Source organism: Rousettus aegyptiacus, unplaced genomic scaffold (genome assembly GCF_014176215.1).
Source record: "Rousettus aegyptiacus isolate mRouAeg1 unplaced genomic scaffold, mRouAeg1.p scaffold_m13_p_15, whole genome shotgun sequence".
Lineage (NCBI taxonomy): Eukaryota > Metazoa > Chordata > Mammalia > Chiroptera > Pteropodidae > Rousettus > Rousettus aegyptiacus.
Window position 1 is genome coordinate 35321302 of NW_023416290.1, and position 21317 is coordinate 35342618.

General features: G+C 35.1%; 1 protein-coding gene across 9 annotated transcripts in view; it reads right to left on the reverse strand.

Annotated features, from left to right (window-relative positions):
• The window catches only part of UBR5 (ubiquitin protein ligase E3 component n-recognin 5), a 123453-nt gene that overhangs the window by 33255 nt on the left and 68881 nt on the right, over positions 1-21317 (reverse strand). For 4 of the 9 annotated variants that reach the window (XM_016147525.2, XM_016147527.2, XM_016147524.2 and 1 more), the window contains exons 15-31: positions 19948-20057; positions 19030-19142; positions 17548-17691; positions 17345-17456; positions 16939-17093; positions 16489-16686; positions 12742-12952; positions 12405-12443; positions 11671-11797; positions 7528-7679; positions 7024-7119; positions 6540-6663; positions 3217-3314; positions 2235-2383; positions 1655-1746; positions 276-422; positions 72-190 (exon numbers count right to left, since the gene is read on the reverse strand). In XM_016147525.2, coding sequence (XP_016003011.1) covers positions 72-190; positions 276-422; positions 1655-1746; positions 2235-2383; positions 3217-3314; positions 6540-6663; positions 7024-7119; positions 7528-7679; positions 11671-11797; positions 12405-12443; positions 12742-12952; positions 16489-16686; positions 16939-17093; positions 17345-17456; positions 17548-17691; positions 19030-19142; positions 19948-20057 — 2186 coding nt within the window. The remainder of the gene's footprint in view (positions 1-71; positions 191-275; positions 423-1654; positions 1747-2234; positions 2384-3216; positions 3315-6539; positions 6664-7023; positions 7120-7527; positions 7680-11670; positions 11798-12404; positions 12444-12741; positions 12953-16488; positions 16687-16938; positions 17094-17344; positions 17457-17547; positions 17692-19029; positions 19143-19947; positions 20058-21317) is intronic. The other 5 variants (XM_016147532.2, XM_016147530.2, XM_016147528.2 and 2 more) reach the window with 3 other exon arrangements.

A 21317-nucleotide genomic window follows, 5' to 3' on the forward strand; every position in this document is an offset into this window, starting at 1 on the left:
AGAAAAGAAACAGTGGGTAAGACAAAAAAAATCTTCTTTTTGTATGTGTCATAATTGTGAAATTTACTCACCCTCAGGGTTGGCTGTTTTTCGGTTACGATCCTCCCGGATTCGAGGAGGCCTGTACTGGCAATGCTCTACTGTCTGCCTGGCAACCGTCTGCACTAAAAACAGTAAGAGGTGTTCCCCTCTGCAAAACAGAACATTGTTGGGGGAGGTAATTAAGATGTGCTGTGCTTTTTCAACCTAATTTATGTCCTAAAAACCCCACTTGCCTGCTATTTGGCAGAGTGACCAGATTAGTAGCAGTGAGCAGGCGATAAAGTAGATCAAGACGAGCAGATTTCTGTCCAGCAATTAGAGTTTTACATTTACATTTCTCCCAACAATCACAATAGGCTGTCGGTGACGTACGTTTGAGTCTAGAAAGAATTCATATGCAAGTACAAAAATTGAAATTTTTAAAAAAGACAAAGGTTATATTGAAATTATGAAGGCATAACTCATTGAAACCAAACAAACCCTTGTTCATTTTTAAGTACAAAGTATAATTGTTAAAGCACACATAACCAGAGGATTACTTAATGCTATGGAGGTTATAAAAACAACAAAAAATTCTCAGAAGAGGCATCTTATAAATTACTTGGGTATTATAATCACTTCCTCTAGAATGCCTTCCCTAATTGCCCATAGCCTCAGTTCAGTTTAAGTCATCTTCCTATGTGCATCTAATGAACCCCAAAACCCTTGTGGGTGGATGTTTTTGCATGTATCTTCTGACGAGACTGTCAACTCTGTCAGGACAGGGACTATCCTGTCCATCACCCAGGCTTCTAGTGCAATCAGTGCACTTAGTCAGCAATCAGTGGACAGATTATCATCTTAGATGTTTAAAATAGTAAGACAAACATAGCTAAAATTCTTTTAATAAAAATCATAAATAAGTATCAATAAAACATCTACAAAAATTTCTCACTTGACCTACAGAATTACTTATGTAAAGCACAATAGATGGTTTCTACAAACCAAGTCTCTATTAACTATAATATTACACACTGTACCAGTTACAGCTGATGTCCCTGCTGAGACTCTGAGGCACTGCGAATGTTAGTGCTGGGTGTTTTATTGCTTCTTAGGTCTGCGAAAACAAACTAGCCATGGCGACTCTACTGGTGGACCGAAAAGTTATTACATTTAGTTTAAGACATATATGAGGCATAGGCCAAACATGCACTATGATTTTCTTAATGCCTATAGCGATTTCCCACTAGTAAACTCTATTACAGGGGGCCTAAGACTTTGGCTGGAGAATACAAAAAATAATAATAAAATAAAAAAGAAAGAAAATCTGTGTGTGTGTGTGTGTGTGTATATATCTCAAAAATTTAATCTGATCCTAATCATAACGTATAATCACACATGTCTAATCATCCCTTTGCATATGAACCTACTTTTATTTAAAGAACTAACAAACACCTCAAGTACACTTAAATCAATAACCATATTTTATATAACATAAACTGGCTTTTTAAAGAGAGCAACCTCATACTTTCAGAACTATGAAACAATTAAAACATGACCTGGTATAGAATATTTTAATGCAGCAATATGAATCTAAAGGTTATAATATTAAAGTAAACTAAATTGTACTCACTTGCAATCATGACCTTTATGACAAACCCTTGCACATTCCGTACAACAACAGAGTGACTCAAGCAAGCCACAAGTTCTACACTCAAAAATATCCTAAAATTAAAAGGGTATACTTTAAAAAAGAATGACATGTACATCTCACCATAATTATTATTTCTGGTAGTTTCTATAACAATTCAATCACAATAATAGCAGAGCAAAATTAATGTGCTCTGGAAAGAGAGTCATAAACGGGTACAGCGAATATACATTTTACAACATTAGACAAATGGAAATCAAACACTACCAGTAGGGTAAAAGTAATTTACCTCATTCAAAAATGTATTATAGTTATAAGATCTATATTAAGAGTTGTGGATCAGATTTATAATACCCAGTGAAGATTTCTCATTTTCGTGATTGCCGATAACTAATCTAACAATCAACTCCTTTGCCTCATTTATTTAGGAATTAAATAAAATTAATTTTCTCTGGAGAGTTTTATAACTCAGAGTAAAAGAAAGCTAAGAATTATAACTCTAGTGATGGTGATAGGAAAATTTGGAGATAGCATAAATATAGGGAAATGTAAAATAACTCACCTGGTTAATATGCTCTGCTCCCGTCCATGTAAAACTGCAGGTATCATTACAACATAAGACATATAAAGGGGAGTCATCAGGGTTGGTACCTGATGGGCAAACCATTCCCATAAATACATCTTCTTCTTTTTCACTCGAGGATACTTCGGCTAAAAAGATTAAGAGCACAGCAATTCATGTATCAAGAAAGGACTTTCCTCAAATGGAAAAGCTCTAACGTTTACACAATGTAAATCAGAAACTACTATATATTAATAAGAAAATTGATATACAAAGTCAACATGCAAAGAAATCCAGTCAATTCTGGCACAAAGTAAAGCAAAGTGTAATTATATCCTAACCACAAATGAGGACAATACAAATGCATCACACATCAGTCACACGAGTCCTTAGCGCTGCATTACACAGTTAAGATTCAAGTTCTAGTTCTATTTAACAAAGTTTAGATAATCACATCAATTATTTATAGCCATTATTTTTAAAAGGATAACTACGTTAATCTTTTAAAGGATGAATGACAGGAATGATATCCCTTAATGCTTTCTATTAAGCAGAAATTCCAAGTCAGAAGGAAGAAAAGTAAGACATGTGGCCTATAATTTCTATAAAATTTTATTGCCACCATCATTTTTAACCACTGACAGGTTCTATTAGTAATCTATTTTTTATTTTCAAAGGATAAATCATCATACTGTCCATTATGGAAAATTTTTAATTTTAAAAATTTATACCAGGTGCTTTCTGTGGAAGGTTAGAAGATATAATACACTTGAAAAAGTATAAACACATGAATTTTACACACACACATACACACACACACACACACACACACATATACACAAAAGAATTATCTCAATAGTTTCTAATTAATCACTTCTATATACAAAAATTAGGTTTGAATAATTATGGTATTATGTGTAGAGAAGAGAATCTATTCAAATTAAAAAATAAGTGAGTCATTAAAGACTTGAAAATAAATTACCTTTTGCAATTTTCTGGGCTGTTTCTAAGATGGTAATTGCAGCAGGATAAGCTCGGCCACTTACAGCTGACATAAATGGGGTCATCCCTCTTGCATCCCTAAAATGAGAGAAATTTACATAAAAAAATTATCAATTACTTTTCCTTACTAAGAAATACATGCTCATGATGAAACAAAAACTAGTTATATTTTATTAAAAAATGCACCACCACTCAAAGAAAATCACTGCTGGTATTTTCTAGTCTCATATCATCTCATTTAAGAAAGCAAGCCGCCTCTGAAGAACCCTTCTCTCTCTAAACCATGTGCTCCCTTTCTTAGCCTTTAGTGACACTACAGACTAGCAAAGGCTCTGCAGTCAAACAAATACTTTCTAAACGTGGGGACTGGTACAGGCTCTGTCTCATACGATTGTGATGAGAATTCAAGAAATTATTACTTAAAAAGCTTTTAGTACAATGCCTGCTAAATAGCACGTACTCAATAAATGTTAGCTCTTATTATAATGCATTTGCTTTTAAATGCATGCCTTCAATATTCTTCACTGAATTTTTATTCCCTCCTGGGTTTTCTAAAATTCCATCCTCAGCCATTTGTGCCTCCCTCTCCCATCTACCACAGCAACTAAGACTTCTATGGATGAAGGCACATTTCCAACAGCTACATTTGCTTACTTGATGACTCTCCTTGGGATTTCCCAGTGATCCCTGACATTCGACATATCTAACCACTAAAATCATCTCTCTCCCCAAACCTGCTCTCTTCTACCTGACTTCTCTATGTCAGCCAACAGTATCACTGTCCCTAACGACTATGACAAAACATTGAATTCTTCATCAAGTCTTTCTTCTAAATCAATTTTTTACTTTTGCATCTGATCTTTCTTTTCCATTTTCAACAACTCATTAGTTCAGTTTATTGCAACATACATATTACGGGCTATACAGAGGCATACAAAACAGCCCAAATTCTAATCTCTACTCTTGCCTATTTTAATCCTTTTTTATACTACCATCACATTATTTATCTTATAACTCCCACTCTGATACTATTATAGTCTAAACAAAACCATTATTCAAAGGATTCAAGCCCAAAGAATAGAGAGACCAGAGTGGTGGCTTTAACCTAACTTTTCAAATTCACAGGCTACTGTTCTTTTAACCATCCGCTTCCAACTGGATGAGTCACTGTCTCTTGAAATATTTATACTTCTCCATTTCTATGTTGTCACTCACTCTCCTCCCAAACTATTTCTCATGGTTCTAATCAAACTGCATCTTCATTGAGCTGCTACTACAGAATCGACACATTTTTCTCTCTGTTTACTCCAATACATATGTCCCACCTACCTCATATTATACGAGCCTAATATTCCAATTTATTTCTAGGCTACTAGGAGGCAGACATAAAGTTTAATTCTAGACTGTAATGTTTTTCAGCTTTTTAAAAACATGTCTGCACTTTTAATTAAAAACAATCAACCAAAACAACCCCATATACTACTTCTCTCCCAGGTAAGAACTAGTTGAAAATAAAAAAAATCCTCTGCATCTTTACTAGCCAGGAGGATTTTATCTAAAATTACTTTCTTTAGCTTATAAAAGCAAAATCCAACCACCCACTCCTGAGATTGGAGGAAGGTTGGGATGGTAGTGGTGACAGAATCACTAATTTGAAAATAATGAATACACTTTTTAAGATAGCCTACACACACACACACAGACACACACACACCATCACCACCGTGCCCAAAATGAGACAACACTGCTCTCATATTTTCTCTTAGCACTTTACACATTGCCAAATACAATTAAGAAAAAAACTTCTTAACTGAGTCATTTTATGGTTAACTAATTTCAAAATATACCACTTAGGGAATTTAATGAGCATCTAGGAAATTTTCTGTATTATAGTATCAAGAGGAAAAAGGACCAATCTGAGAATTTCAATGTTATCACCTAAAAGTCAGACAAAAAACTTTATCCCTCCTCTAATTTGTTTCAAAGATGCTATCACTAATATCAGCTTATTAAAACAATGAATATTGAGTGTTTTCCAGATATTTTATATATTTTCTCAGATGGGGAGATCAACCATTGTGAGAAAACTAAAATAAAGAACTAATGTAATAGAAATTAACTATAGAAATGCAAGATGGATTAAAAATGAATAGAAGGAAGAGGAACATACAATAAATTGTTAGACAATACCAAATGATGTTAAGGAAATTATACAAAGATAATATGCCTAAAAACACATAAATGAAAATTAAAAATAACAATTGAGAAAATAATAATACAAAGGTATGTATATATTTCTATATACACAATTTTTATCTATGCTTCAAACCACTAATTAGTAAGCTGCTTCTGTAATAATAGGTTTATTTACAATCCAATGTCTCATATTACTAGTAAAGCAGCTTTCATTAAAGTAATCATAAATTCATAAATTGGGTCATTTTCACCCTAAGGCCAATAAGGCTTACACATAAAAGCTCCCTTGCTCTCAAAATTAAAAACTCGAAACAACTTCCTGTACTTAAATATAGGGAGGTGACATAAGGGTGATGACTGAGCATCTCAGATCTGGAAGCAAGAGACAGACTAAGACTGGAATTCCAACTGTGCCACTCACTAGTTTTATGACCCTGGGCATGTTAATTAACCTTTAAGCCCATTTCTTCAAATGTAAAATGGGGACAATTTCATCTACTCCAGATGGTTATTGCTAGAATTAAAAGTTAATGCAAGTAGAGTTTGGCATAGACAGTGGCTAACTTTTATAAAAAGCTTATTGCTATGAGGCTATAAAGAAAGATAAACAAAACCTATTAATGGTTAATGAGCATTTACCACAGAATACTTCTCAGAAACTCTGCATAATCTCATGATGATGCATTCTGCAAGCCAAAAAGATTTCCCAAGAAACCATCAGAATCACAGTCTTAAAATACAGATTACAGGCCACATGCCAGACCTACTGAGTCATACTTCTGTGTAGATGTTGAGGAAGAATCTATATAATTTTTAAATTTCGTCAGGTGACAGTGATAGAACTAATTTATGGATCCACATTTGAGAACAATACTATAATCCTTCTAACATATAAATACATGCTCAGATCATGCTAACGTAAAATCATTTTGTATTCATTTTATCATGAAGATCTCTTTCACTGAAGAGAGCTTAGTAACAGGCAATACAGTGCTAGATTCTGGTTATTTTAAATTTACTTAAGGTAAGTGTTGTCCACAGACTGCAAGATCAACTTAAAAGGAATTAAGCTGAATCTTCTTATCAAAAGTATATTAAACTTCTTACTTGGCGGAGAGGAGTTCCCGTAGATAGGGCTGCAGAACAACACTGTCACATAGCAATTTTAATATAAAATGAGCATTGGCCTTTCGATCCTTGGATTCTACTACAGAGGGCTCTGTGGAAGGACCTGTAATGAAGCGGATACACTTGGTAACAAAATAAGAATAAATAAGACAGAGTGAAAGAATACTCTGGAATAATATACCAAGTATCTATTAAATAAAACACCAGGAAAATATTCTATGTTAATAATAACTGCATTACAGAGAATTTAAACACATTAACACATTTTACAAATCTCGATGAAATGTACATACATACACACTGCAATTTCACTGACATGTGGAAGATAATTTAGAGAATCAGATGCTTTCAAGCCAAGGGAAGTCTCCTTGCGATAAAGTGTGGATCTGTAAAACCTATATCCAAAATGTGTTTTTTTATCTTCCAAATGCCTAAACAGATAAAGTAGTACAGATTCTCTCACCTGGAATGGTGGAGGTGCTTGGTCCTTGACCGGTGCCAGTCGCTGCTGTGGTAAGAGATCCCACAGCAGGGGCCAGGATAAAATCAATGTCACCATCTTTCAGTAAACAGAACAGCGGGATGTATATCATTATAGGCAACATATCCCTAACATGTTCTCTTAGCTGGCCAAACGTCAAATCGGACAGAAGTTTAAGTGTAGACTTAACTATAAAAGAAGGAATCTACTAGGCAATTTACTGACATTTTGATGTATTACTAGGTAGCTTCTTACTAGTATGGAAATATATACTTCAATATAGGAGGGTTACCTATCGAGAGTTCCTAGAATTTCAATTTTTAAATTATTAACCCCTTAAACCAAATCTTTATAATTAAATTAGTTATAATACTCATTATGCTTTTAAATATTTCAGATTTCTCAATATCCCATTAAAATGCTCAATTCCTTTTCTTTCATGACCTTGTCTTTTTGTTAAAAACTAAATAAAATAACAGATCTTACCAGGATCCATCGCAGGAGGGTCAGGAACCCAACTAGGTGGAGCTATGGGAGGTGAAACTGGATCCTGATGGTCACTGGATGAAGCTCCAGCCTCATGTCTACCCAAACCAGCTGCTCTCAACGAACGCCTCATCATTTCCCGTAATCTCAAACTAGAAGAACATGGACAAAATCAGAACTCACTACCATGTCTAAATGTAATAACAAGGTGTAAAGAACTTCTCATCTGAGATCAAAGTTTGTTCTATAAGCAAGTACTCCAGGCAAGAGCAGTGAAGTACAAATGCCAATTCTGGAATCACAGAGTAAGTCAGTGAGGGATAGAAACGAAGCTGGGGGCTCCTAGTACCCAGTTCAGCATTAAAAACACTATATTTAAGCTCCCACACAAACTTAAGCACAGGGAACAAAAGTTGCAGTGAAATAAGAGTAGAAAATAATCTTTCATACAGTTAAGATAAACAAACAGCTGAACATTTAAAAAATTTTGTTCTATCCCATCTATAATCAGGAAGAATTATTAAGTTGAATGATAGACATCAGTGAACATACTGATTAGCACAAAACCAATACTGTTAGCCTGCTAAATACCTTTCCTATGACCTCGAAAGCAATTGAACTAATATCCACACAGTAAGTAGTTTTAAAACAAAGACCAATTTAGATTTATTTTTTATACAAAAAAAAGGTTTGTTTGTTTGTTTTTAACAGTACAACTTGCATCCCAAGGAAATTAATGAATGAAACTGGAGTTTGCAAAATGTGTTGTTAGATTAATGTCTGGGCATGATTTTTTTTCTCCTGTTATATCAAAAAATTTTTTTAAATATACTGCACAAATGTGCACATCACTAAAAAGAAAAAGAAATAATCACAAACACAGACTTTGTTAGGGGAACTGGTAACTGCCTATACAAAAATCTATACCTCTGAATAAAAGCTTACAAAGGCTACAAAACTAACACATTAAGAACTAACAGCAATTAAGAGAGAGCAAGCAAGGCAAATCCCTTCAACTCAGCCACAATTTTAGAGCTTCTAAATGAATAAATAAAGAGTAAAAATTCAATTTTAAGGGCCAGGCAACACATAAGGGACTTTATTTTCCCATGCAGATTTAATCCCAAAGATAATGACATTTCTGATGTGAAAGACCTAACACCTTACCAGGTAGCATTCTATGTCTACAAATAAGTGTTTTAGAAAAAAATTTATTAATGCCTGAATCTCAATTATAATGATTATTTACTCTGAGAGTAAATGTGTTTTTCCATAGCAATACACTTTCGATTTTATAAGGAAATTTTTATTTAAAGCATTTACAAAAATTTCTTTTAGAGGCTACTTCCAGGAACACATTTAATAAGACTTTAACATGCTGTACCCTTGAGAATAGAAACATTCTTTGGAAGACTCTGCAAAGTAAATTTTAATGTCTCAGATAATGTATTAGCCATTATAGTATTCACCATTAAGAAACGCCTATGGTTAATTCTTTTATGGTATCAATGTTTTCTCTCTCCAAATTAGAAATCTTGAGTTTAAGAGTTTCTGTAATATGGAAGGAAGCAGGGCACAGAGGTTATTTCAGTCAAGGTCACGGCCCTGTCCAAAGACATCGCCCACAGAGAAGGTAGGCTCCTTACCAGTAATAGCACACACCAGGGTGACTGCTCATGCTGTGATGCTCCTATATAATTTTAATTAAGCTCAACTTAGATATTAGGTATCCTAATGTGTCTTACTCAAAACACAGAGAGAGAGAGAGAAATCAACAATAATTAGGAGACACTGCAAATAACGTTAAAATAAAGACATGTTTTGGGCTTATCAAGAAGAATGCTTCTATCAGGGTCACAAATTCAATCCCTACTGGGACCGGAAGATAAAATAAACTGAGAAAAGGACAGTCAGGTGTAAAAAGTAGGGAGTAATAGCAAACTAGAGGCATACATACTCATCTAAAGGCATTCAAATTTTAAAGAAAAAAAAATTAACATTTTACAGGCCAAACAAAACGTAAGTGGGCTATTCTCCAACCTCTAGCTTAGAGTAGATTAAGAATAAATGAAGATAAATGGAGACCATAGTCTCATCTTGAACTTGCAAACTCCCAACTTTGTTGTTCTGATGTAGTCAATTCAATATTAAATGAGGGAGTCATTCCTTGTCATTAAAAAAAATTGTCCTTAACCTCTTTTCTTCATTAGGTCTTGGGAACATTTTTAAGTACAATGCCCAGCTCCTCATACAGATTCTTTAAAAACAAAAACAAAAACAAAAAAAGAAAATTATTCTTCAAGATGTTGTACACAATTCATGAAGATTCACCTGTATCCTCAGTGGCTGAGGACAATACTGAGGAGATACCACCTTGGCGGCTAAGATTCAGAGTTTTGACATTTCTTCGTAAAGGCTTGCCTGGAGTCATCGTATTTTCTGACAATATGGAAGAATTCAAGGATGATGTAATTTCCTCTTTGTAAGCACGTTATATCCATGCTACAGAAGCCTTAGAATCCAGTCATGTTCAAACATACCACTGTGACAAAAAAGCGAAGGTCATGTGTCTTCCAGATTAACAATCTCTAGAGTACATACACCTGCAATCAGATGCATCAATCAAGCTTTCCACTAAATCTGCCCTTGTACTCAGGAACTATTGAGTCACATAACAAAACTTCTGAGTCAAATCATCATCTGAAGGCATTTAACAGTACTCCAGTCAACATTGAAATTGCATCAGTTTTGAGCTTACAGCTCATGAATCCCAGCCTGCATACTCATCAAGGGGCATCGCCTAGAAAATCCATTGTAGGCTAGAGGAGGGTTTCACTTCAATGAAGCAGAGTCTGTGGACTTCCTACTGCCCGGCGTGGATAATAAGACTCCTGTGCTTTCATCTGTTCAACCGGCAGCCCTGAGTTTGAACTGGTTAAGAGCACTGCAGTGAAATCTTCGGCAAATGCCTCAAAGGAGCTTACTCTGCAAATTATTTCTGTGAGCAACACATCGCCCACTCTTGAAGCTCCTTTTAGTCTTTGCCTTCAAAATAATCCTTATAAGAAAAAAAAAAAGATGGCAGCACTGGCATTGGACCAACCATATCAGAGTCCAACTTGGAATTGCACCTGTATTTTCCCTGAGGAAATGAAATACCTGACATAGTTCAGACACTAATTTCTCCATGAAGAATTTAAGTTGCTCTCCATTAACAAATACTTTGATTACAGACAAACACTTTGTCTGCTTAGAGTGATCCTAAACAAATAGGCTGGTGATCATTTTCATTTTGTGTAGTCTACATAATGTTTTTGTACTCTTTTAAATTATAATTTGGCCACCCAAAAATAGTTTTTGATAAATCTCACTTCAGGATGTTTCTGAACCTAGGAAGCTATTGAGTTGGTATCAATTTCAGAAGAGTCATTTTAAAGGGAAAGTTCAATATGAAACAGAAAATAGGCAAAGAAGAGTCTTCATTTTGAGTAGACTTTACAACCTAACACATTAGCACAGTGAGCAGTGCTTCCATTAATGATCTGTCAAGTATCCAAGTATTTTGGCTGTCGTGTCTAATATAAATGTGCTTTTTCTTCAGAAAAGCAACTATATTCTGAATTCTTTTTTTCTTCATATTTTCTAACGCCTAGTAATTTTCAGTGTGTTAAAGGTTTGTCCATCCCACAACTCAGAAAGCCTGAAAATTTATAATATCAAACGTTCATAATACACACCAGCCTTTCACTTCTTCCCAGATCATTAAGATATCTGAGAAAATGACCTAAGCAAGCAATCTGAAAATAAAAGATTAAAGTTTTTTCAATTATTGTTATTAGGTGTTCTCCAACTAAAGACAATAACTTCCTAGGAAACAAGAATGATAAATTTAAAACACATTCAAAGAATCAGTTTGAACTGCTTGTCTAAATTATCTCCAATTTTTGAAGCATCCTAGGTCCTATTGTTCTGCACCTAAACTCTAAGTAGATATTATCAGACATTTTTCCCAGGGTGCTACTGGGAAGAACAAAAGCAAAAGGACCCACCAAAGTCATGCATATGACAGGTAGGAGATACATTTCTTTAAATACTTGGAATATGTTTCCGCCAATTAAACTTTCCTGGTAAAAATCACATTACCTTCGGCTACTTGATGATCCAGCCCGATTACCTGGGCCATTACTTGAAACAACTGATATTGCATTTGCAATGGCCTCAACAGCAGAAAGCCTTTCGGCAAACGTATTTCTTTCGGAGCGCTCTGCTTCTGAAACAGAAGAGAAAAAATTAGGATCGATTTAAACTTTAAAAATAATTAAAGAGATTAAATACGTACAGGCTAGCAAACGTTAACTGCTATGTTCTTTAGTGCTCTTCTCGCATACTAGAGATAATAGCTTAATTTTACCTTAGAGCAATGAACACTTTAGATTGAGCTATGACCTTTAATATGTGAATTATCTCTTTATTCTATCTTACTTTCCAGTCCCCCAAAGGTCAAAAATATGGTTATTCATAGTAGAATGAAATATAGCTTTTACTACCAAGAAAGAAAAAGACCCACATACCAGTAACTCAGTCTTGGTTTATATACTACTTACACTCTTTTAATAATAATGATTAAGCTCCGAAACCTGCAAATCACTATTCAAAAATGTGGCTACCAGAATATCAATGGCAGAATTTAAAATAAGGAAAAACATTATGAATTACACAGCTGTACTTTACGTTTTCAATTTCCCCTTCATTCAGCTAATTAAAAACTTTACGGCAAACAAAGTTTATTTAATTTTCCAAAAATATCTAACAACTCATTGGGTTATTTTTCTCTCTACATTCTGAAAATTAGGATAAAGGTTGCATCAATAACTTGCCTTCATCTGCTAAATAATTCTCATGGGTAATAAAGTCATCTGCAATTATAAAATCAGTAAAGCTCGTTAAGTATTATACATATGGTTTATATATATCATAGAGAACAGAACTCAAGACAACAAAAACACATTGATAAAAATATCTGCTTATGTTACATATTTATCCTAAGAGTACAGGAATTTTTACTTCTGAGCATGTCAAAATTCCTAGATTCTACAAAACAAAGTAAAAGCACACATAAATTCTTTAGTGATTTTTCTTTCCTTTAATAGTTGTTATATTTTCAAAATTGCCTAAAATTCCTTTTAAAAATTTTGGTATAGTTCTTAATCTCACCCTCTTCTTCTTTAGTTTCCTTATTGCTGGTTGGAAAGCAAACTGATACACAAGCATGCAAAATATTTCGATTTCCATCACATCTGTGGCTGATAAATGTCTGTAGCATCTGTAGATTCTGCTCTAAAACAACTGCTTGCTCAAGATTCATAAGATATTGTCGACAGGCCTCATAGTCACAGCGTAGGATGTGCTGCATTAAGGTTTGTTTCTGTGCTCAGACAAATTAGGGGAAAAACTTCAATGAATTTGAACAGCACATTATACATGTCAAAAATTTCTCATGACCAACATTATAATATAATTAGCTCTGCAAATAAGAAGAGACAATTTCAGGTAGCCTGGCGGAAAGAGATTAACTGAAGAGTATCCTTTAAACACAACACATATTAGGAACGCAAAGGGTGGGTACATTTTTTCTAAGGGACCAGTAAATATTTTCAGCTTTTGCAACTAACTCAACTCTGTGGCTGTAGTGAGAAAGCAGCCACATACAATGCACAACTGAACAGGAGTGGCTGGGTTTGGCCTGCAGGTCATATTTTATCAAACTCTGGTTTATGTTATATATATATATATATATAAAACTATCAAATTAGAACACTATTAGTATTGTTAACCAATTAAGAAAAGGGTATACATTTTATTTCAGGCTTGCTCAACCCCATAAATCATGATACATGCCATACAATACCCCAAAGGTGACAACGGATGTACTTCACCGTCAAAGTCATCACGGTACTCATAAAGTGTAGACTATATCATTAACTGAAGAAACAGTATGCTATAGACTGAATATTTGTGTCTTCCCCAAAATCATATGTTGAAACCTAATCCCCAATATGATAATGTTTGGAGGTGGGACCATTGGAAGGTGATTAGGTCATCAGGGTGGAGCCCTCATAAATGAGACTGGTGTACTTGAAAGGGGCTGAAGAGACCAGAGTTGTTGCCACATAAGGACACAAGGCTGTCTATGAACCAGTAAGTGGGCCCTCACCAGACATCAAATCTGCCCATGTCTTGATCTTGGGACTCCAGCTTCCAGATATATATGAGAAATAAATTTCTGTTGTTTTAAGTCACTCAGTCTATAGCAACCTGAATAGACTAAGAAACGGCATGAATATACCAAGGAGTTCAAATGTACTTCTTTCAGAATATAAAACTATAGTTGTGGAATATTTAATGGAATGAATATAAAGAACGTTTTGAAAAACAAGTAATACTGTTCATTTTAACTAGAAACAGAAACTGGAAAAAAGCAGGTGGGAAAAGTGTGCAAGTACAAAGGGAAGAAAGAAAAAAGATGCATTTGAACAACTTCCCACCTCCCCCTAAACTGCCTAAATAACCTATCCCTTCTCCCGATTTCATGAAGAGGAGGTGAGTAGGGGAGCACAAGAAAATGTAGCTAAACACTATGTTCAGTACCTGCCACATATGAGATGCCATTTTGATCTTGGAACTAAAACTGCGGCTCTCTGAGGTGACCCCATAAATTGCAAGCTCCAGTTCAAGAGTATGAGGTGGACCATATAAGACTAACCTTGGCAAAGTCTGGTGATATATATATGCATTCATCGGCATGCTGAGAGAATATGTCCAAGTCTCTCCAAAGAATAAAAAGCACGGTACTTTTAAAAGTAACAAAAATCAAGACATTCTGCTGTGATCCAGAATGTTTTTAAGCTATCAGCCAATCATCTGGTTGGAAGCAACTACTCTACAGGGAACGCTCAACTCCAACCTACTGGACTGGACACGGGCTCTCACACAGAGTACTGATACCACACTCACTGTGTTAGACTCCAAAAAGTTTATTCTGCATCACTGCATACTGTATCTGTCATTTATTCTTACATCAAAAGGCAGGGAGAGCTCAGTAAAAATAATCCTTGTAGGTCTACTGTGCAGCAAACCCTAATCACTGATAAATAATGACAAACTTTATCCCTCCCTACCCATGGGATGATGTCACATTTTATCTTTACCCTTGAGGTGCTGACAAAGTGCAGGGGCCATAGAATCAAATGCCTACAGAAGTGTCTAAAGTAATATAAGTGAGTGGAGGAGGCTAAGTGTAAAAAAAAAAAAACCCATAAAATAAGTGGCAGCATTTGGACTCACAGCAATAAATGTTAAGTCACGGGAACTGCCATGAATTGGAAAGACCCCATATAACCTCTTAAAGAAACAGACTAATGTTTTTATGATGGCCCAATGTTACCAGATCTTTAATTTTTTTAAGAGCAACTGAAAATATGGATTTTAAATATAAATCCTATGATTTTTATCAAGAATTTTTAAGCAATGTGAAAGCTATTTCTAGGAGCCAAGTTCAAAAGCCACCTCCTTAACCGCACACCCCTACCAGTTTGGGACCACTAGTCTGGTAGATTACAATCATAGCTAAACTAAGAATGTGAGCACTGCAGAAACCATGACGACTACTAAGTATTTTTCTCCAGCTGTCCTCTCTCTCCTGTTCTTCAGACTTACACATCTAACTCTCTATTCACATCTCTTCTTGCATATCTAAGAGGCATCTTAAATCCAACATGTCTAAAACCAAACTCCTGCTATCACCCCCTCACATCACACTTTATCCCATTTATTGAGTCTTCGTCTCAATAAATGGAACTTCATTCTTCCAAAACCTTTCACCCTCTTGCCTTCTCTATTTGACATCTTATGTTTAGTGGTAAATGAATCCTGTTGGTTCTACCTTAGAACATATCTAGTATATCCAGAATCTAATCACCTCTTGCTCTTCACTGTACCTCCTAAGCCAAGCCACCTTATCACCTCCCTCCTGGATTATTCTAACAGCCTCCTCTCACTGGTCTCCCTACTTCCTCTACCCTGTTGCCCTAGCATTCTCAGCATGTCAGCAGTGATCCTTTTTAAGTCAAATAAGGTCAATTTCTGCTCAAACTGCTCCAATAACTTCCAATGGCACTGCCTCCACATCTAACAAATACCTCGACCACACATGTTCAAACTAAACTCAACCTAGTAGGCCATTTGTGCCTCCTCCTATTTTTCCTCTCCATAATCAAATCGGAAGCTTTACAATTCCTTTTCACTTACTACTGATGCCTAGTCATCAAACTTTATAGTTTCTACTTCCTTAGCAATCTCTCAAATCGACTCCATCTTTCTCATTTCCAAGAGTTCAAGCTTACTTTGTTTCTTGCCTGGATAACTAACTGTTATTAGCCTTTTTATCTGGCCTCCGAAACTATTCTCTGTATACTGCTGTTCTTCTTTGTGTAAACCAGCTCAAATCCTTCTCCTAGTTCTCACGGGGAACTCTCACACCCCTTAGGTTAGCACACATGGCATCCATGTGCCTTTCTTCAGACTTATCAGTGCCACTCACCTATCTTTACAAGCCTACCTTTTGGTTATATCAAAATAGCAAAAGAAGGTATACACTCTCCTGTGCCTGGGACAACACGTTCTGCCTTTGTGTCATGTCTACCCTTATCTAATTATTCAAAGCTGCGTCCAGGCACCACCACCTCCTCGGGGATGTCTGACTTATAGCCCTCTCTTTGTGCTCCCATGACACTCTGCATGCCTTTCTCAAACACTTAAATTACACGTAATCACTCATTTACTCATCTCCCTCATCCCAACAGACTATTAGCTCCTGTAGGGCAGAGGCAATGAATAATCTATTCAAGATCGTCTTCCTAGACTCTAGCAGTGTCTTCCAAACTCAAATATCAAGTGGTTTACCTCTACAGCCATGATGATGATAGCAGCTTTCTTTTTGATTGTTGAATTGGCGGGGAGATTTATTAAAGAGTGTACACCCATTCCAAGACTACTAATAGGTGGAAGATCGAGCCAATCAGGATCCCTTATTCCTCCCATGCAATCTTTGGCCATTGGGTAGATAGTACCATTTCCATCTCGAAGAATAATGGGAGACTCCTATAACAGAGAAAAAATAAAAAAGTTTGGTTCACAATCAAAAATGTATCCCTTATTTTTACAATATGTATATTTATTTTCAAATTAATTACTTATATATAATAATGACCAAATAAGAAACCTAGTATTAAAATGTGCTAAAAATTTTAAATTCTTCAATAATTTAATAACAAACCAGAGTCAGACCCTAAGCATCGCAAAAATGCCAATGTTGTCATATCATCTTTCAAAAGCAAAAATAAGCCTCTGTACCTGTCCAGCAGTGAAAATGGCTACATTCCTCTCATTCTGACCAAGGAAAGCAATGCTGCTTGTAGGGAAATTATTTTCCTGTTCTGCTTTTCCTGTAGCAAGATCAAAGATACAGTACCGTACCCAATTTCCAGTCTTCAAAACAGCATGCACACCTTCAGAAACATACAAATGTAAAAAAATATATATATATAAGAATTTATTAATCTTTAATAATTACCTACCAAATGTTGACCTCTCTGGTCATATCTGTAAATCAATCTCAACAGATGCATTTTATTCCATTATGTTACACACAGAGGAGAAAAACTGCCAAATGCCCCCAAACTACTTTATTCCATTCACTAACTGCATAGTATTAAGTGTATATAGAGTATGCCACTTGAAATATTCATGAAATATTTACCTTTGGAATCTACATTCACTGCTAATATTTCTGTTTTTTCAGGTATGCAAAGCTTTTTAGGAGTCCTCTGGAAACAGTCGGGAACTTTGGGTGTTCCACCAGTTTTGACAACCTGCATGAAACAAAAGGAATTTTGCTCTAGAATTCTACAACATCTTAAGGATTCAGTCCCAAAATCTGCCCACTGAGTCCTCTATACTTACCTGCAGTTCATCAATCCTAAGTAACCTACAATCCTGCAAGAGAGAAGAAGGGTCCGCATCTGAACCAGAGCTGCTCTGACAGTTTGTGTTACTGGATGTTCCGGGAAATTTTACAGCAACATAGGCACCATCCACTTTTAGCACCTAGACATACAGGTAAATACGCTAAATATTAATAATTTATATGAAATCGATATGCAAACGATATTCAATGAATTAATTTAAAACTGAAGGCATTTAATTCCTTATGAGTATATTTCTTCGATGATCACCAAGTTATAAAATTAACACAAACAGATTCACCAAAGCTTTGTTGTTGACATCTTTACTCAAGTCTTATTTTCTAGAAAAGAAAATGACACACATAGTCAGGGACTACAGTCTGTGGATGTTTGGTAATCAACTAAATCCACAAAATCCTCCCATCATTCTTATTTATTAGTTTAAAGACTTGCTGTGCAAAAGAACTTTCACAACAATGGTAGTAACAATCTATACCTGCAATCTATACCATAAATGGCTACTGAGCACTTGAAATGGAGCTAATGTGACTGAGAAGCTGGCTTTAATGTTATTTAATTTTAATAAATTTACTTAGCCACATATATAGCTAAAGGCTACCATATTAGACAAGAGAGGTATACAGTTAGCAATGCACAGTAAGACAAGCACAAGACTTGAAACCAGAATACTTGAGTCTCTGGTCATATCTGGTCAAAGACTCTGGTCAGAGTCTCACCTCTGCTACTCACTACTTTTGATTTTGAGCTAGTGTGATCTTCTCAGAAGAAAATACCCACGCATAAACTAGTTGTATTTTGAGAATCAAACGGAATAGTGTATCGAAAAGGCCCTTGTGAACTGCAGAGCATGGTGTATCTACTCTTTCCTTTAAGTGCAAAGGAAAGACTAGCACATTTCAAAAACTAATGGGCAATAAGGAAAACCTCTACTTTGCGGATATTCTACAACTATAGATCCATTTTCTCTTCAAGTATATGTGGAGAGAAAGGTTAAATTTATGACATTCCAGCTGATGGTCTCTACAAACTTGGTTTCTTCTCCAGAAAGAAGGGAAGAAAAAGTAAAAGGTGGCTTATGAAGAGTAGTGAGATTTTTAAATGTTATGGAAGATGATCTCCATTACATCTGTCTAAAGTTCCAAAGAATGGACTGTACCTAAAAGCAATGTATCCCATTGTAACTTTTCCATAAATCTAAAATTATTCCAAAACAACATTTTCTTTAAAAGGAGCATATCAGCATAAATGCTCAAGGAGAGGCATAATAATCACGTGTCCATCAGTGAGGGACAGAGGACATCTGCATCAGATCAAGGGTTGGGCTAAAGCAATCACTGAAGGTGAGAAATAAGCAGCTCTGAAGGACAAGCCCATGACCACTCACCAACCACAAGTTCTTGGATAACCAACACCATTACAGTTCTAATTAATTACGAATTCTTAGCTATTTTGAACAAACCTTGCCAACAGGAACATTCTTAACATCTTCCACAAAAACGACTTCCCGAAGAGACCACTGCTCTTCGTTCACCTTTTCCTCCTCCTTCGGGGCAGGGGTGGACCGTCGTCGTTCTTAGACAACAACAAAATGGTAAGTACCAAAAAGAAAATGTGAAAGAGACTTTATAGATTTCATCTAAATATATGAAAAAAAAAAAAAAGATCATTTGTAAAGAGATACAGAATTAAGATATCTCAATAAAAATTTCGTGAACTGCTGCTTTATGAACTCAGGTCTTATGACCAACTTCTACTTCTAATGAATGCACAGTGAAAAATAGCCTCCACTGATAAATGTCTAACAATATTAACACTGCTACCACCAACTACGAGGAAGAAATACAAAACGTATTTTGGACCCTAAAAGTAGGGCTAAGTAAACAAAGCTTTTTAAAAAGGATGATCTGTTGGTCTGTTCTTAAAACTATCATGTAATTATTAAGTATAACTTTCAATTTCCTCAACTGCAAAGCAAATACACTGTAAAACAAATTTATTTTGAGATACTTTAAAAAAATTTTAAATCTAAGGTGCAGTAGGTTTATAAATGCTACAAATTCTGAGCAAAAGCTGTGACAGAGTCCTAACCAATTTACAGTAAGTAATGTTCTCAACAAAGGTGGGCAGATACCTAGCTAGTGACAGTTATTTCTTTCTATTACTGCAACGGGTTTTACATATTGTAAAAACGAGGAATAGTCAACATGATAAACACTACTTTTTAATTTAAATAAACAGAAAAAACCAAACCAGTAGAAACACAAATATAAAAAAGATATTAAAAACGGTATGAGTTGCCTCAAATCAGGAACAAATTGAACACAACCACCTGCGTGGCACCTTATTTTGACCACTACATCCTACACATAAAACTTACTATATGGCATTGACGCACTGCTGGCAATTGAGGATGCATCACTGCACGTGGATGCCGGAGACGGTGGAGGACCCATTTCTGTTTTCACTGGTTCCTGCTTGTTTTCAGGCCTGAGATTAGAAATAAGAGTCTCTTTATAATTAGGAAAATTAAGTGTTAGGAACTTACATAAGACTCAAGTTTATTCTTATGTAAGGGAATTAAATATTAAAAACTTGTACAAAATGGTGTATTTTTAAAGGTACTAAAAAGGGTGCTAAAAAAGTACATACTTCAAATGTTTAATGTTTTAAAATAAGGAAGAAAAATATACCATATAAAGCTATCAACAACTTGGAACAATGATTCAGATAAGCCTTATTTAGGAATAACAACAAAAGCTACTCCAGATTTACCTACATCTCTTTATCATAAGCTTCTTGAATAAACAAGTTTCACATTTCAGTGAACCCTGACTTGGACATAGCAATTTAACTGTAAGAAAATGGTAAAGGCAAATAAATAAAAAGCCCACTAGATCATTAATTTGTTAGAGGTCAAAGGCAGAACTCTACTTGCTATAATTTATAAAAATTTATTGCTGAACCATCTGGCAATAAACCATCATCTGCTACAACTAAAATAAGAAATTATAAGATTAGTAAACTATCCCTCTTGAGTTATTTCATTAATTATACTTAATAATTATACTTAGTTAAGAATATAATTATAGCAATTATAGAATATTCCATACATGGTAAAAGCATTTTTAGTTATTAAAGGGCAGAAATCAATTGTTAGTCAGAAAAGTCATGTATTACTCAGAAATCTGTTATACATAGATCATCCTGGTATACAATATAATCAGAGCCATCATTTTAACCTCCTCATCTCCTGCTGCCCCTACCAGGAACTTCCCCTGACTGTAGAAACAGTCCACAGAAAACGGGTATTGTTTTCACCAGCATCTTAGCAAAGTGCTCTGCGCAAGCACACATGAACACTCCCAGCTGCTCTGCAATCTTGTGATGGTGGAATCAAGCTGATTCTGACTAATCTCTAGCATGCCTTTAAAGTGAAAGCATTTCAATGATTTGCAAAGAAGAGTCGATTGACATGAAAATGGTTACCCTCTAACATTTAATTTCACTTAGCTCTTTTACTAAATTTGTGAACAGAGATGGCAAATTTCAAGGAAGATCTTGAAAAACTTCACATATACAGGATTGAAATAGCATATTCTAATCTCATTTATACTATTTAATGCACATCAAAAATATTTCAAATGTTCTTTACAAAGTTTCATTAAAAAATGAAAATTTGTTTCATTACTTTATTTTTAGAATGAAAAATATCAATGTAATCAGGAAGAAAGTCTGTAAGCCTATTTT